The 14,915-nt window shown below is 39.3% G+C and overlaps 1 protein-coding gene across 1 annotated transcript; it reads left to right on the top strand.

Moving 5' to 3' along the window:
- The first annotated feature begins 3,439 nt into the window (after positions 1-3,439).
- On the top strand, positions 3,440-14,915 carry LOC131932292 (sodium-independent sulfate anion transporter). Its single transcript, XM_059289204.1, has 17 exons — positions 3,440-3,550; positions 5,552-5,775; positions 7,035-7,137; positions 8,207-8,515; positions 8,673-8,752; positions 9,123-9,271; positions 9,612-9,787; positions 10,358-10,430; positions 10,734-10,845; positions 11,180-11,376; positions 11,586-11,644; positions 11,796-11,867; positions 11,992-12,094; positions 12,487-12,579; positions 13,130-13,170; positions 14,071-14,170; positions 14,839-14,915. Exons 1-17 carry the CDS (start codon positions 3,440-3,442, stop codon positions 14,913-14,915), a joined length of 2,079 nt encoding a protein of 692 aa, XP_059145187.1.

Here is a 14,915-nt window from a genome sequence, read left to right as displayed (position 1 = left end):
CTGAGCTCGTTCAATATTGAGTACATCGATCAAATTTTAGTGCAATTTTTTTAAAAATGTTTTTCGGCAACATGAAATAACCGCTAATATTCAGTTTCTAACATTATTTCAAATCTCCTACCCCGAGTCTTATATTGTTTCTAAAGTTCGAAACTAACCCACCCCTGCCTCTAGGAGTAAGGCATCATTTAAGGACCTGCCATTTTAATTATTAGCCATCGAGCAATCAAGTAAATAGAATTAGAGGTCACGACACTAAGGACGAATTATTATTGTATATTAATGTTTTGATTTTACTATTAATACTGTTAATATATTCTACGTCTCTAGACAGTAGCGTAGCGAGGGGGGGGGGGGGCGGGGGGGGGGGGGACATGTAAATCTTGAGGGGGGGGGGGGGGGTGCAAATCGAAAGTTTGAGGGGGGGGTGCAAATCGAAATCTTGAGGGGGGGGGGTGCAAATCGAAAAGTTTGCCCACGGGCGCCGGAAAGGGTCGCTACGCCTCTGTCTCTAGATAATAATACTAGATAATAATAGCTTTTTTCTACGCAAAAAAAAAAGAATGTGTATTGAAGTGTTTTAGCAGAAATTGTTTTTTAAGAGAAAATAAATAAAATAAATCATATATTTATATTTTATATATCTAGTTTACATACTACTTACATACAACACATTCAATATTGTATATGTAAATTTATCCATAATAATAAATATTACCGAAAGTATTAAATCAACATATAAGCAAATAGGCTCACAGTTAAATGTTTTAAATTAATAAATTGTCAGCTTTTGGGTCTACTAAATTTTTGTCAAAGTCCACATCTGGAAGGGGGGGGGGTCGAAAATTGACCGACGGGGACGGGAACGTGAAGGTCTAAGATTCTAAATAATTGTAGACGTCATTAAAGAATAAACCATTAATGGAGGTTGAATCATTTTTATGGATGCAGCAAAATATTTTAAGTCAGCAACTTCACAGGAATGTAATATATATATATATATATATATATATATATATATATATATATATATATATATATATATATATATATATATATATATATATATATATATAATAAAGTTCTGAAAGAAATATTTTCGTTATTAGGCGAGACACGGAAGGCTTTAACAAGGGCGAACTCAATACATGGATCCAAATATTTTTGTCGCAATAGTTTTGTTACAGTTGCAATATACACGGAGAGTTTTGTCTAATCCGCTTTCTGTATGACAAAACTAATTAATGGGCCAATGAAAAATACATGTTAATTTATATTGCCTCAATAAGTCGTTTACTTTTAAATCTGCTAACTAAAGTAATTGTAATTAATGAACGCGGCAATAATTGAAAGCTAAAACAAACAAACTAAATACTAATTTTAGTCATGTCTAGTAACGTAAATAACCTTATCAACTTACCTGGACGTGACAACCTTGGAAGTCGTCTGCCTGCCCTTCATATCTGGAGAGAAAACCGAAGACATCTCGTTTCTTCAAGTTTTTGTTGCGATTTTCAATTGTCTGATTTTTGTATTTCAATTTCTCCATATAAAAAAAATCCTCAACAGAATTAGAGTATTATATTGCAGGGGTCAAGTCATGAAGTATCACAAAACATCTTTATAAAGTTCTTGCAGGCTCCATTAAGGTAACTATTCCAGTGGTTAAGAGTTTAAGTATCACAAAACATCTTTATAAAGTACTTGCAGGCTCCATTATGGTAACTGTCCCTATGGCATCAGAAATTACGGCCACTGTGACAGACAGACTCAAACCCCCATCTAACCATCCATGGCTAGTGACTTTATACCTCGGCCACAGAAGTGCCTTTTGTTTTGGTCTGTGAGTGCAGATCCACTCATGAGCACCATTCAGGTAAAACTCAGTGAAGCACGACCACCTCTGTGTCGGGCAATGACGTAACGTTTCTCCACCAATCACGTCAAACGACGCATCTTAGCTCGGACATCACCAGCTGATGACGTCACACTGCTGGACCTACGCTGAGGAAATACAAATAGACACGTCATTAGATGCAAAAACAGGAAGAACACACATATGACATTCTACATAGCGATGTAGTTTATCTTTAACCAAAACATGAACAAAACGTGACATTCTTCACAACGATGCAGCAAATTTTAACCAAAGCCTTGACCAGTTTGAACCGGCTTCTAGCCCAGCTCTCACTGTTGACGGCTGCTGATATCAAACATCCATCTCGCCGTCTGCTCTCAACTTACACGTGGTAGTCACCGTGTCTTACAGTACAATTAAACAAACTAACAATCCCACTTTAAATGCATCGTTAAGAGCGATAACAACTAAACTGTTGCTCAATTACAATTGTCTTTTTAATCTCGCTAATTAAACTCGGCTTAACGGGCCCATGCGATCTTTTGCAGTTTACGATTTTGCAAAACTCGAAGAATCCCATTGTCCCATTAACACAATAAATTCACATCGTGCTTGCTACTTTCTCTACTCTCTGCTATAGAAGAAAGTATTATTAGTAAAAAAAAATGTAACAACTAAAAAGAAGAAGACGCTCCAACATATACGTATAAGGCCCTATGCTCCTAAGCTTGCTGTCCTGGAAAAACAAGGAGACAAATATTGATGGTTGCATCTAAATTGTCTACACTATAAACTGTGTGCATCAAAACGTCTCAATAATAACCGTTTAATTAAAGTTTTGACAAACAACTGATGTGATTGCAACAAGCAAATATAGTTTGAACAGACTAGCACTCGCATATAAAAAACGATAACATTTATTCAAATAACTAAGCAATTTAATGTAAATAACAGTTTTAGAAAACAAATTGTTATACCATTTCGATGTATACCTTTTAAAGTTTGCAAAAATGTGCGTCAATGGTCGAGCTTGCTATAACTGTCTGGTTATATAAGAGTTAGTTTACATGTTGAGGGCACGTGGACGTGCAGGGTACAGGAATGTTGTAGTGAACTTTACACCAGAGCTACAGGATGGTGTAGTGAACTTTAGAAAACGTGTGCCTCCACCTACGTCATCACTCGGGAGCACCAGCGGCCGTACAATACACGGCATCCTCACCCACCCCATCCCACAAGTGACGTCAGCTTCAAGGCCACACGTGCCATGAACATGACATTCGGTAATTTCGTGAAATTGACGTCACCAAGGGATGGCTTGAAATTTTACTTTTTTTAATCTGATTGGTTGTTTAAAATTTGCATAAATTATTCCTTCCATACATTAGCCAAAGCACAGAGCAGCAGACAGACCAGTTACGTGGTTCGGGATTTCTTGCTCATTTTTTCTGATTTTTTTTTGGAGGCTGTTTTAAAGTATTTTTTTTTTAAAGTTTAGAATTTGAAGTCTGAGTATCGCACAGTCACAGAAAACAGACATAAAAGTCTGAGCATCGCAGATCGCAGAGAACAGGCAATAAAATGGTCTATACTACAGACTCTGGGAACACGAAGTCAGACTTGGCCAAAAATGGCGAGCCAGTATTAGTTACTCTAGTTCCAATGGAGACTTCCTTGCACATGGGCACTGAGGTGAGTACACTTGATACCATGTGTGTGAGTACACTTGATACCACTGTTTGAGTACACTTTGTGAGTACACTCGGTACTGTTGTATTGCGCGTGATTGTCGCAAACTCTCCACTCTCGGGAGGCTGACGTCAAGCTTGAGTTGCCTAACTTTCCGTTTCCAAACAGTTTTTAAAAAAAAAGAAATTTCTCTCAATTGTTCATGACTAAGTCATACAAATTAACAGTTTTGTTTAATCCATGAGAACTCAAAGATTTTTTGCAAATTGTTAAATTATTGGACCCCTAATGTAAAAAATTATAGCCTTAAAATTAGTAAAGAAAATTATTTGAAAAGTGGGTTTTGGCTTATTTTTAAACAACTAAAAAATTATACTATTGTCTTTCGTGATTTTATTTATATATAAGTGACGATTAGCGATGATTAATGTAATTTGTAAACGTCTAAAATGCTGAAAGTGTGGGTTTTTTTTTTACTTCACTTACATCCTGCATTGAGTGATGTAAATCTTGGTTTATATTTTCATCGTTTTCAACAAATAGCTATAAAACAGTCCCGCACAAATTAAAGACAATATTTGGTATTAAGATACACATATGGGGGACAAACATTCCGAGCGATGGCTTACACTCCGGATGTCAACAAAGAAAAGTAAACAAAAGATGACGTCAATGAAACCGACCCTGAAGGAAGCCACCAGTGACGTAGCAGGTTTATTTTTAGCCCCGTGACAAACACTAATGTACCCTCAGTGCACTAAACCTATACTTTTGAAGGGTGGCGGAGATATTTTTAGCCTGCTGGGGCAGTTTATGTAGCACGGCTCCTGGGGTCACTGGAGCGGAACTGCCCCGTAGGAGCTCGTCTTGGTTAGCAGGCCAGGGGTGGTGGGGGATGTGGGGGGGGGGGGGGGTTGTAGTGATGGACACTCGTGATTCACCCCAGGTCCGATGGATAGGTTGGAGCTTACTTTTTATATATATATATATATATATATATATATATATATATATATATATATATATATATATATATATATATATATATATATATATATCGTAGCCTAGCCTAGCATAGGCATAGGCATAGGCATAGGCATAGGCATAGGCATAGGCATAGGCATAGGCATAGGCATAGCCTGGCAGGGCATGGCTTGGCATAGCATAGCATAGCATGGCATAGCATAGCATAGCATAGCATAGCATAGCATAGCATAGCATAGCATAGCATAGCATAGCATAGCATAGCATAGCATAGCATAGCATAGCATAGCATAGCATAGCATAGCATAGCATAGCATAGCATAGCATAGCATAGCATAGCATAGCATAGCATAGCATAGCATAGCATAGCATAGCATAGCATAGCATAGCATAGCAATAGTTTGAATGGAAACATAATACGGGTGCAATTACATTTATCCTGATATTATACAGCAATTTATCAATCCACTTGCATATGCTCTTATGCCAGGCATGGTGTAACTTTAGATGGAATTTAGAAACATTCTTGCACCATGATTGGCAGTCGTCTTCTGCACAAGGAATTGGATTTAGATCATGATAGGCATTTAGCCTGTTATCTCTACACATGGCTTTAATGTTAACCGTCGTGCACTTTACCGCTCAACTACACTCCCCACACAATTGTTAACCAAAGAAAACTGTATGCACTTATTATACCATTTCGAACGCCAGCTTACTTGTTATAGAAACTTTATTTTCTTCTTAAGTTTGGTGCATGAGGATAAAACGTATCTGTTGTTGTTTGTATGCTACCAGTGTTTCTTCCGGGGGGGGGGGGGGGGAAGGGGCGAACTTAAATTTCCGGTGGGGGGGGGGGGCGGACACTGTTAAAAGTTTTAAATTTTTAAATATAGATTCCATTTCGTTCGGGGGGGGGGTAGACTATCTTCGGGGGGGGGGGGGGGCCTCCAAGAAACTTTGTAGGTGACACCAAACTCATGTGTTGTTTGTATGTGACGCCTAACGTATCTGTTATAGGCTGCACCAAACGGAGTGAACGGCTCAAGTAAAGCCCACACCAAAGAGAAGACAGCTGAGGTAGACAACAATAAAGCCACAGAGATAGACTACGGTCTAGGTGACGAGTTAAACAAGCCCCCAGTGCCAGTCAAAGACCAGATCAAAGATTGCTGCAAGGGTTGTTTTTCTTTGGACACTCTCAAAAAGCGGTTCCCTATTATTGGCTGGTTGCCCAAATACAAGTAGGTTCACAAAACAGAATTAATTCACAAAATACAAGTAAGCTCACAAACTACAAGTTAGCTCACAAAATACAAGTAAGTTCACAAAATACAAGTAAGTTAACAAAATACAAGTAATTTCACAAAATACAACTAATTTCACAAAATACAAGTAAGTTCACAAAATACAAGTAAGTTCACAAAATACAAGTAAGTTAACAAAATACAAGTAATTTCACAAAATACAAGTAAGCTCACAAACTACAAGTTAGTTCACAAAATACAAGTAAGTTCACAAAATACAAGTAAGTTAACAAAATACAAGTAATTTCACAAAATACAAGTAAGCTCACAAACTACAAGTTAGTTCACAAAATACAAGTAAGTTCACAAAATACAAGTAAGTTAACAAAATACAAGTAATTTCACAAAATACAAGTAAGTTCACAAAATACAAGTAAGCTCACAAAATACAAGTAAGTTCACAAAATACAAGTAAGTTCACAAAATACAAGTAAGTTAACAAAATACAAGTAATTTCACAAAATACAAGTAAGCTCACAAACTACAAGTTAGTTCACAAAATACACGTAAGTTCACAAAATACAAGTAAGTTAACAAAATACAAGTAATTTCACAAAATACAAGTAAGTTCACAAAATACAAGTAAGTTCACAAAATACAAGTAAGTTCACAAAATACAAGTAAGCTCACAAAATACAAGTAAGCTCACAAAATACAAGTAAGTTCACAAAATACAAGTAAGTTCACAAAATACAAGTAAGCTCACAAAATACAAGTAAGCTCACAAAATACAAGTAAGTTCACAAAATACAAGTAAGCTCACAAAATACAAGTAAGCTCACAAAATACAAGTAAGTTCACAAAATACAAGTAAGCTAACAAAACTAAGCTCAGGCAACAGAAGGAAAGCAAGAAATAACATTATGCTTAAAAAATGCATGGAATGGCCCTTCACTACCCCACTACATCCACGCCTTCAACTAATCTATATCTCTAGAAACCACATCTACACCCACATCCACATCGCTTTCTCTCCCTAGAACTGTTTACTGTTTTCAGAGTTTAGTTTACATAGATGTACGAATAGTTTATGTGGTTTAATGAACTTAAGATTTCAGAAGTTAAACCTCCAAGTGTTCTCTGAACATTGTTGTAATTAGGCAACACGTAGTGTTCAAAACATGAAGTAACATGAGTTAATATTTTAAGGTAGCACAGTTTATTTTAAAAGTGAATTTTATGCTCATCTCAAACAGTTTGTTCAGCTTACAATGTGACATTATAGCCGGCATCACCGTGGGTCTGACCCTCATACCCCAAAGTTTGGCTTTTGCTGGAATTGCAGGTCTACCTCCACAGGTATGGGAACATTGAATTAATTTATATGACATGAAAGGTAAAAACCTTTAGCCGTAAAAAAAAATATGATTTTCGATCAGACGGTCTTTATTGCAGGTAAGGTAGAGTTCATTAGCTTTTTTTCTCACTATGAGAAGATGTATTACGTCAGCACAATGCCCCCCTACACTTTTCCATGACTTATTTCTGAACCAATAGAAGATAGGTGTTTTCACGGTCGTCCTATGGTATGGTCTCTTTCATCTTGAGGTAAATCTGACAAAAGTAATCTAGCGGTAAATCGGACTGACTTTAAATCCTTGTGCTAGGTTTTTATCAGATCCTCAACCTTTTCAGAGCAACAATAAACAATGATACTATTATGTGACTGCTATTTATCATGAGGGAAGATGAAGTTCAGTTCATCTGTTACAGTGGCCTCGGTATATGAAGCGATAGTTAGCTACCCATCAGACTTATACCCGGATTCGAACTCGAAGAAATTCGGGTTAGTAGTCTAACGCTCTACCAGGGGCCTAGCGAGGGGGGGGGGGGCGGGGGGTGCGGACCACACCGGGTGACACCATTTAGGGGGGTGACACCAAGGCAAAAAATAGCAAAATATATGGAGAAAAAGTTGAGGGGGGTGCAAATCGAAAGTTTGAGGGGGGGTGCAAATCGAAAGTTTGAGGGGGGGATGCAAATCGAAAACTTGAGGGGGGTGCAAATCGAAAGTTTGAGGGGGGGGGGTGCAAATCGAAAATTTGAAAGTTTGTCCCCGGGAAGGGTCGCTACGCCTCTGTGGGGGTGACACCATTAAGTGCCGCACCGGGTGACACCCGACCTCGCTACGCCACTGCGCTCTACCGCTAGGCCACGCTGTCCCTGATATTTATGGCAAGTGCGAAACTACACGAAATTATTATTTTTTGTTTTGAGATAGTTTATAATTTTACCTTTCAAGTCCAAAAGTACATTATACAGTTAATAATGAATGCTTAGACCAAACAACAAGGGAATAAATAGCTCCTTACAAAAACACATATTCTAGTTGTGTATGAAACACACATCTCTATGATTTGCCTTCCAGTACGGCCTGTACTCGGGGTTTATCTGTACATTCGTCTACACCTTGATGGGGTCAGCTAAGGACATCACCATCGGCCCCAGCGCCATCACCTCCCTGCTCACCGCATCCTTCGCCACCACCGTGTCCCCCACCCTGCCCAACGGTGAGAAGGACCCGACCCTGCCCATCCTGCTGGCCTTCACCACGGGCCTGGTGTTTATAGCCATGAGTTTCCTCAAACTTGGCATCATCGTCAGCTACATCTCCTTACCTGTCATCAACGCTTTCTCCTCGGCCGCCGCCATCACCATCGCCGTCAGCCAGATCAAGGTCAGTTAGCTCTAACCTTCACCTTGAGATAAAAATATTGAAACAAATGATACATTAAATGAAAATTGTAGGTACAATATATTGTAATTAACGATATAAGCTGATTTATATATCTACTACGAGATGTAAATTATATGTTTACCAATATCGATTTCAGTCTTTGCTGGGACTGAAAGGAATACCGAATGATTTCATCGACAGCGTGATCGATATTTGCAGGAAGTTGTATCTTACAAAGTAAGACGTTTTACAGTTCGTCAATGTAATAATGTATTCGGGCTGAGTGATTGAATGGTATTGCTGTTTTAGAAAATAATAATGGGGGTTGTGAGGGGTTGATTGTATGGTTGGCGAGAGGTTGATGGTGGGGTTGACAAGGGGTTGATGGTGTGGTTGGCGAGGAGTTGATGGTGTGGTTGGCGAGGGGTTGATGGTGTGGTTGGCGAGGGGTTGATGGTGTGGTTGGCGAGGGGTTGATGGTGTGGTTGGCGAGGGGTTGATGGTGTGGTTGGCGAGGGGTTGATGGTGTGGTTGGCGAGGGGTTGATGGTGTGGTTGGCCAGGGGTTGTATCGGCCATGGCGCTGCTTGACCTAATTCCCTCCCCAGTGTGTGGGATCTGACCATGGGCCTGGCCTGTATTGTAAGTGTCGTCCTCCTCAAGAAACTTCGAGAAATCAAGTGGAAAAACGACCCAGATAATCCCCCCAATATGGGCATTGCGTTTTTGAGAAAATGTATCTTCATCTCTGGAGCAAGTGAGTGCGAAGATAATCTCTTTTGTAGCCCCGTTGAGAAATGCTAAAAAACGGAGAAAGAAAGTGTAAAGAACATCTCTAAAATATCACTGCTCAAACAAAAAAAAATGAAATCGTTTGTTGTTCTAAAGTTTAACACATGTTTCTCAGCTCATTAATATTTAAGTTTTTAATTTAACAAATTGTTCTCAAGAAATGAATGTACATATTTCATTTTCAGTCAATGTCAACATTACGCAAAAAGTGTAATACAAATATTCATATCTCCTTATGTTACAATGATAAAGCATTTTATCAATACTTTTTAAACCAATTTTTGAACGAGAAAATTTTTTGACAGGTTCCACAGCTATAGTGGTCATCCTAGCCGCCATAATTTTCTACATCCTGGAGGTCAACGGCATTCACGGCATCACGCCAACAGGTAAAATCAAGCCAGGTATGCCAGACTTCCAGGCTCCAAAGTTTGAAATCAACATCGGGAACATGACGATGACGTCATCAGAGGTTTTTGGTGTAAGTTTTAGAGATATATTTATGGTAGTGTACATACGTGGTGGTGTAGCTTTGTGGTGGTGTAGGTTGTAGGGTGTAGGTTTGTGGCTGTGTAGGTTTGTGGTGGTGTAGGTTTGTGGTTGTGTAGGTTTGTGGTTGTGTAGGTTTGTGGTGGTGTAGGTTTGTGGTTGTGTAGGTTTGTGGTTGTGTAGGCTTTGTGGTGGTGTAGGTTTGTGGTGGTGTAGGTTTGTGGTGGTGTAGGTTTGAGGTGGTGTAGGTTTCTGGTGGTGTAGGTATCTGGTTGTGTAGTTTTGTGGTGGTGTAGGCTTTGTGGTGGTGTAGGTTTGTGGTGGTGTAGGTTTGTGGTGGTGTAGGTTTGTGGTGATGTAGGTTTGTGGTGGTGTAGGTTTGTGTTGGCTTAGGGTAGGTTACAGTGCTATTGCTAATAGGCTGCTGTTTAGTCCATCACAACCTTGGTAGAAGTAATAAAATTGTCTTGAGTTGCTTGATATAACTAAAACACAAGGAACTTACATTGTTACTAAACCAAATCATAAGACAATACACTAATAATCAAACATTCTTGTTCAGAAACTTGGGGCTGGTATAGGTATAGTCCCTATCATCTGCCTGCTTGAAGCAATGTCTGTGGGGAAATATTTTGGTAAGTCCATTTGATTTTATCGAGAAATGCGTCGTTATTAGTTACTTTACTAATTGGGCTGGTAAGTAGGTCACAGCCAGTTGTATGGCTCATGCAGGTTTTAGTGACCTACTTACCAGCCCTATTGTGGTCTATTTGCAGTCAATAACTGGGGTGCTTTAACATACATCGTTCACTCAGTCGTACAATATCTAGACTGTCTTATACCCGATAAATAAAAGGCAATATTTAGATCAATACAAAAAAATCCTGATGTATGTTCAAACTGAGATAAGTTTATTTTATTGCTGGACCGTTTTACAGCCAGGGTCAACAAGTACAAGCTGGATCCTACACAAGAACTTCTGGCCTATGGGATCGGGAATCTGTTGACGTCATTCTTCCAGGGCTTTACCATCACTGGAACTTTCTCCAGGTAAGTTAGTCCAAACAATTTGTCCAGGTTAGATCTGATAACAAAACACACAAAAATCTATGTGCATACAACAGACAGTTATCGCATTGGGAAATTTCTCCAGGTAGAATAATCCAAACAAGTTCTCCAGGTTACATAACAACACTAACCAAATCTAAGTGACAGTTAACGGATTTTGTTGTAACTTTATGGATAAATTGCAAATGACAAACATGCAGCCTATAAGAAATATTGAGTTGGGTGTAAAAAAATATAGCTTTTGGTATTAATGATTTACAAGTTGTTATCATTACGTATCATATAAATTGTAAGTTACTGCTTTGGTTGTCTACAGGACAGCTATCAACGCCCAGTGCGGGGTCAAGACCCAGCTGGGCTGTGTCCTAACTGGCACCCTCGTCATCATCTCCCTGTTTTTCCTGACCCCCCTCTTCTACTACATCCCCAAATGTGCTCTGGCCGCCGTCATCATAGCCGCTGTCTTGGCCATGGTGGACTTTACTACAATCAAGATGATCTACAAGGCTAACAGTAGGTGACACCGCCCACTGTATTAAACCCTTTGTCTGTTTGCTAATGAGCAACTATCTATTTTTAGCTTACTTTTTAGGTATTAAGGAAGCCGATGTTATTGTTTTCTAGAATTTTGTAGCATCTTTAGAAATACTAAAATGTTAAAGTAGCAACAAAAAACTGAGTGACGTAAAACTTGTAACAATTTCATGAAAATTTTTTCTCAGAACTGGAGTTGTTACCGTATGCCATCACATTTATCTGCACACTGGCAATTGGGATTCAGGTGATAAATGACAGTCATCTATTTTAAGTAACAACTATTTTATTCAAACGTTATATGTTCATAAACACACATATACATGCGTGTGTATGTGTATGAGTGTGTATGTGTGTGCGTCTTGTACACACACGTCAATTTGCTCATTTACTTTCAGTGGGGAATATTTGTTGGTGTTGGAATCTCGTTTTTCTTCCTGCTGTACCCGCTATCAAGACCAAAACTTCTGGTAATCAAAGTTTTCATTTTTAAAATTAATTCTTTAAAAATTTCAGTACGAAATAATTCTAACCTTTGCCTCCATTCAATGTGTATTGAAGTAAGTGGATCGTACATCGTCTACAAACTTTCAGTTCTCCAGCCAACAAGGATTTTTTATCGTGACCCCCACACATGGACTGACTTTTCCTGGAGCTGAGTTCCTGGAGATCAAGGCACTGGACAACGCGTTAAATGGTTGGTCAATGTTCTATCATTTTTAAAACACGTCGTTAAAAAGAGATTACTAAATACTATAACAAAAGGGAAAATAGCGTTTGCGATCAGTCAGGAATAACTAGCCTTGTTTTTAATTGACATGGGTGGTTATTTTTCTGTGAGTTAAATGTGGAGTAATGATATGGTTGGAGAGATTCTGGGTGCGGAGATTAAAGAGGGGGGTGGGGGGGGGGGGGGTGGGGGTATATCCTTGCTTATTTATATGGAACCTTTTTATTTGTATTAAAATAGACGCAGATTGTATCTATGATATCACACGTAAATTTTATTTAACTAATTTTAGTATAATTGATACCATGTTTCTTTAATGATGTTTATAAAAATTGTTTTCTTGTCATTCCCTTGTCCAGTGGAGAAGCCCCACATCGTGATCCTGAACATGGAGCACATCTCAAACATCGATTTCTCGGCAGCCCAGTCCCTCAGGTCTCTCATTGTGGAGTGTGAGTTCCATGGGATGAAGTTGGTTCTTGCACAGGCACAGGTGAGTTCCATAGGATGAAGTTGATTCTTGCACAGGCACAGGTGAGTTCCATGGGATGAAGTTGATTCTTGCACAGGCACAGGTGAGTTCCATGGGATGAAGTTGAATCTTGCACAGGCACAGGTGAGTTCCATGGGAGGAAGTTGATTCTTGCACAGGTGAATTCCATGGGATGAAGTTGATTCTTGCACAGGCACAGGTGAGTTCCATAGGATGAAGTTGATTCTTGCACAGACACAGGTGAGTTCCATGGGATGAAGTTGATTCTTGCACCCGTGAATTTTATGGGATGAAGTTGATTCTTGCACAGGTGAGTTCCATGGGATGAAGTTGATTCTTGAACAGACACAGGTGAGTTCCATGGGATGAAGTTGATTCTTGCACAGGCAAAGATGAGTTCCATGGGATGAAGTTGATTCTTGCACAGGCACAGGTGAGTTCCATGGGATGAAGTTGAATCTTGCACATGCACTGGTGAGTTCCATGGGAGGAAGTTGATTCTTGCACAGGTGAGTTCCATGGGATGAAGTTGATTCTTGCACAGGCACAGGTGAGTTCCATAGGATGAAGTTGATTCTTGCACAGACACAGGTGAGTTCCATGGGATGAAGTTGATTCTTGCACCCGTGAATTTTATGGGATGAAGTTGATTCTTGCACAGGTGAGTTCCATGGGATGAAGTTGATTCTTGAACAGACACAGGTGAGTTCCATGGGATGAAGTTGATTCTTGCACAGGCAAAGATGAGTTCCATGGGATGAAGTTGATTCTTGCACAGGCACAGGTGAGTTTTATGGGATAAGTTGATTCTTGCACATGCACAGGTGAGTTCCATGGGATTAAGTTGATTCTTGCGCAGATGAGTTCCATGAGATGAAGTTGATTCTTGCACAAGTGAGTTCCATGGGATGAAGTTGATTCTTGCACAGGTGAGTTCCATGGGATGAAGTTGATTCTTGCACAGGTGAGTTCCATGCGATGAAATTGATTCTTGCACAGGTGAGTTCCATGGGATGAAGTTGATTCTTTCACAGGCACAGGCAATTTCCATGGGATGAAGTTAATTCTTGCAAAGGCACAGGTAAGTTACATGGGATAAAGTTGATTATTGCACAGGCACAGGTGAGTTCCATGGGATAAACTTGATTCTTGCACAGGTGAGTTCCATGGGAAGAAGTTGGTTCTTGCACAGGTGAGTTCCATGGGATGAAGTTGATTCTTGAACAGACACAGGTGAGTTCCATGGGATAAACTTGATTCTTGCGCAGGCACAGGTGAGTTCCATGGGATGAAGTTGATTCTTGCACAGGCACAGGTGAGTTCCATGGGATGAAGTTGATTCTTGCACTAACTCACAAACATGTACAAAAAAAACTCAAGGTAGAAAGCACATGTTTTTTTTTTATTTAGTAATAAATGTTGAAATATTTTAACTTCTCTGCTTGTGTAGAAACGGGTTCGACGCCAACTCAAACTGGCCAAACTCCCAAACCTCGTTCTGGTTAAAACCACACAGGACGCCATCGACAAGTTTTCTTATCCATCAAAAGGTATGTTCATGTTGTTTGTATGCAAAAGATGCCATTTTTTATCTAGAACCAATGGGGCAGATGAAGTACAGTTCAAATGTTTCTTGATTTCGGCGTATGAATGACATATAAATGGTGTGGCCAGCACTATGCCCTATGATCTATCTATGCCCGGATCGTTTACTTTCCCCAACGTAAATCAGGTACCAAGCTGAGTGGACTCAATGATGTACTACAGTCACAAGTACAAATTTGTCCCAGTTTGTCTACAAAAAGTATTAATTTGTTTTTGGGCTTTTAATGTTGATTAAATCTTACATATGAACCCGTTAAACATTAAGGTTTATCATTTATGGGGTTATAATTCATCTTACATTGGCTACTGTAATGCCCCACTTGTAAGGCTAGATTAGATATATTTTAAATTACCCGGGACAGAGAGGGGGAGGGGGGGGGGGTAATTGTGTTAAGTCCCGTATTGTTGTAAAATATCTCATCAGGTCGAATATGGGTATAAAATTGGTTTAAACGCTACTTGGGTTTTGTTAAATTAGAAGTCAGATCTGTGTAGTAATGGAAGAATAAAGTACACAAATATCATGTATTGCGTTGCTTTTCCTTAATTTTTTAATGTTTTCGTTTTTCAATAACAACAACTCACAAGACTTGTTTGTTGTCTATTCGAACAGATTTTCATGAATTTGATGTACCACCCCCACCCCACCAAGACGCAGGGGAAGAAGGGTTGATCATGAGCCGGTTGTAA

Source organism: Physella acuta, unplaced genomic scaffold (assembly GCF_028476545.2).
Source record: "Physella acuta isolate Inbredline_101_S28 unplaced genomic scaffold, ASM2847654v3 ptg000011l, whole genome shotgun sequence".
Lineage (NCBI taxonomy): Eukaryota > Metazoa > Mollusca > Gastropoda > Physidae > Physella > Physella acuta.
This window is presented reverse-complemented; position numbering and strand designations above follow the sequence as displayed.

Excerpts from the sequence above, each read along its gene's own strand:
- LOC131932292 (XM_059289204.1), top strand. The coding sequence starts at position 3,440 with ATGGTCTATACTACAGACTCTGGGAACACGAAGTCAGACTTGGCCAAA. Across the intron at positions 7,138-8,206 it reads TTGCAGGTCTACCTCCACAG|TACGGCCTGTACTCGGGGTT; the intron begins GTATGGGAACAT and ends TTTGCCTTCCAG. Across the intron at positions 11,868-11,991 it reads TATCAAGACCAAAACTTCTG|TTCTCCAGCCAACAAGGATT; the intron begins GTAATCAAAGTT and ends ACAAACTTTCAG.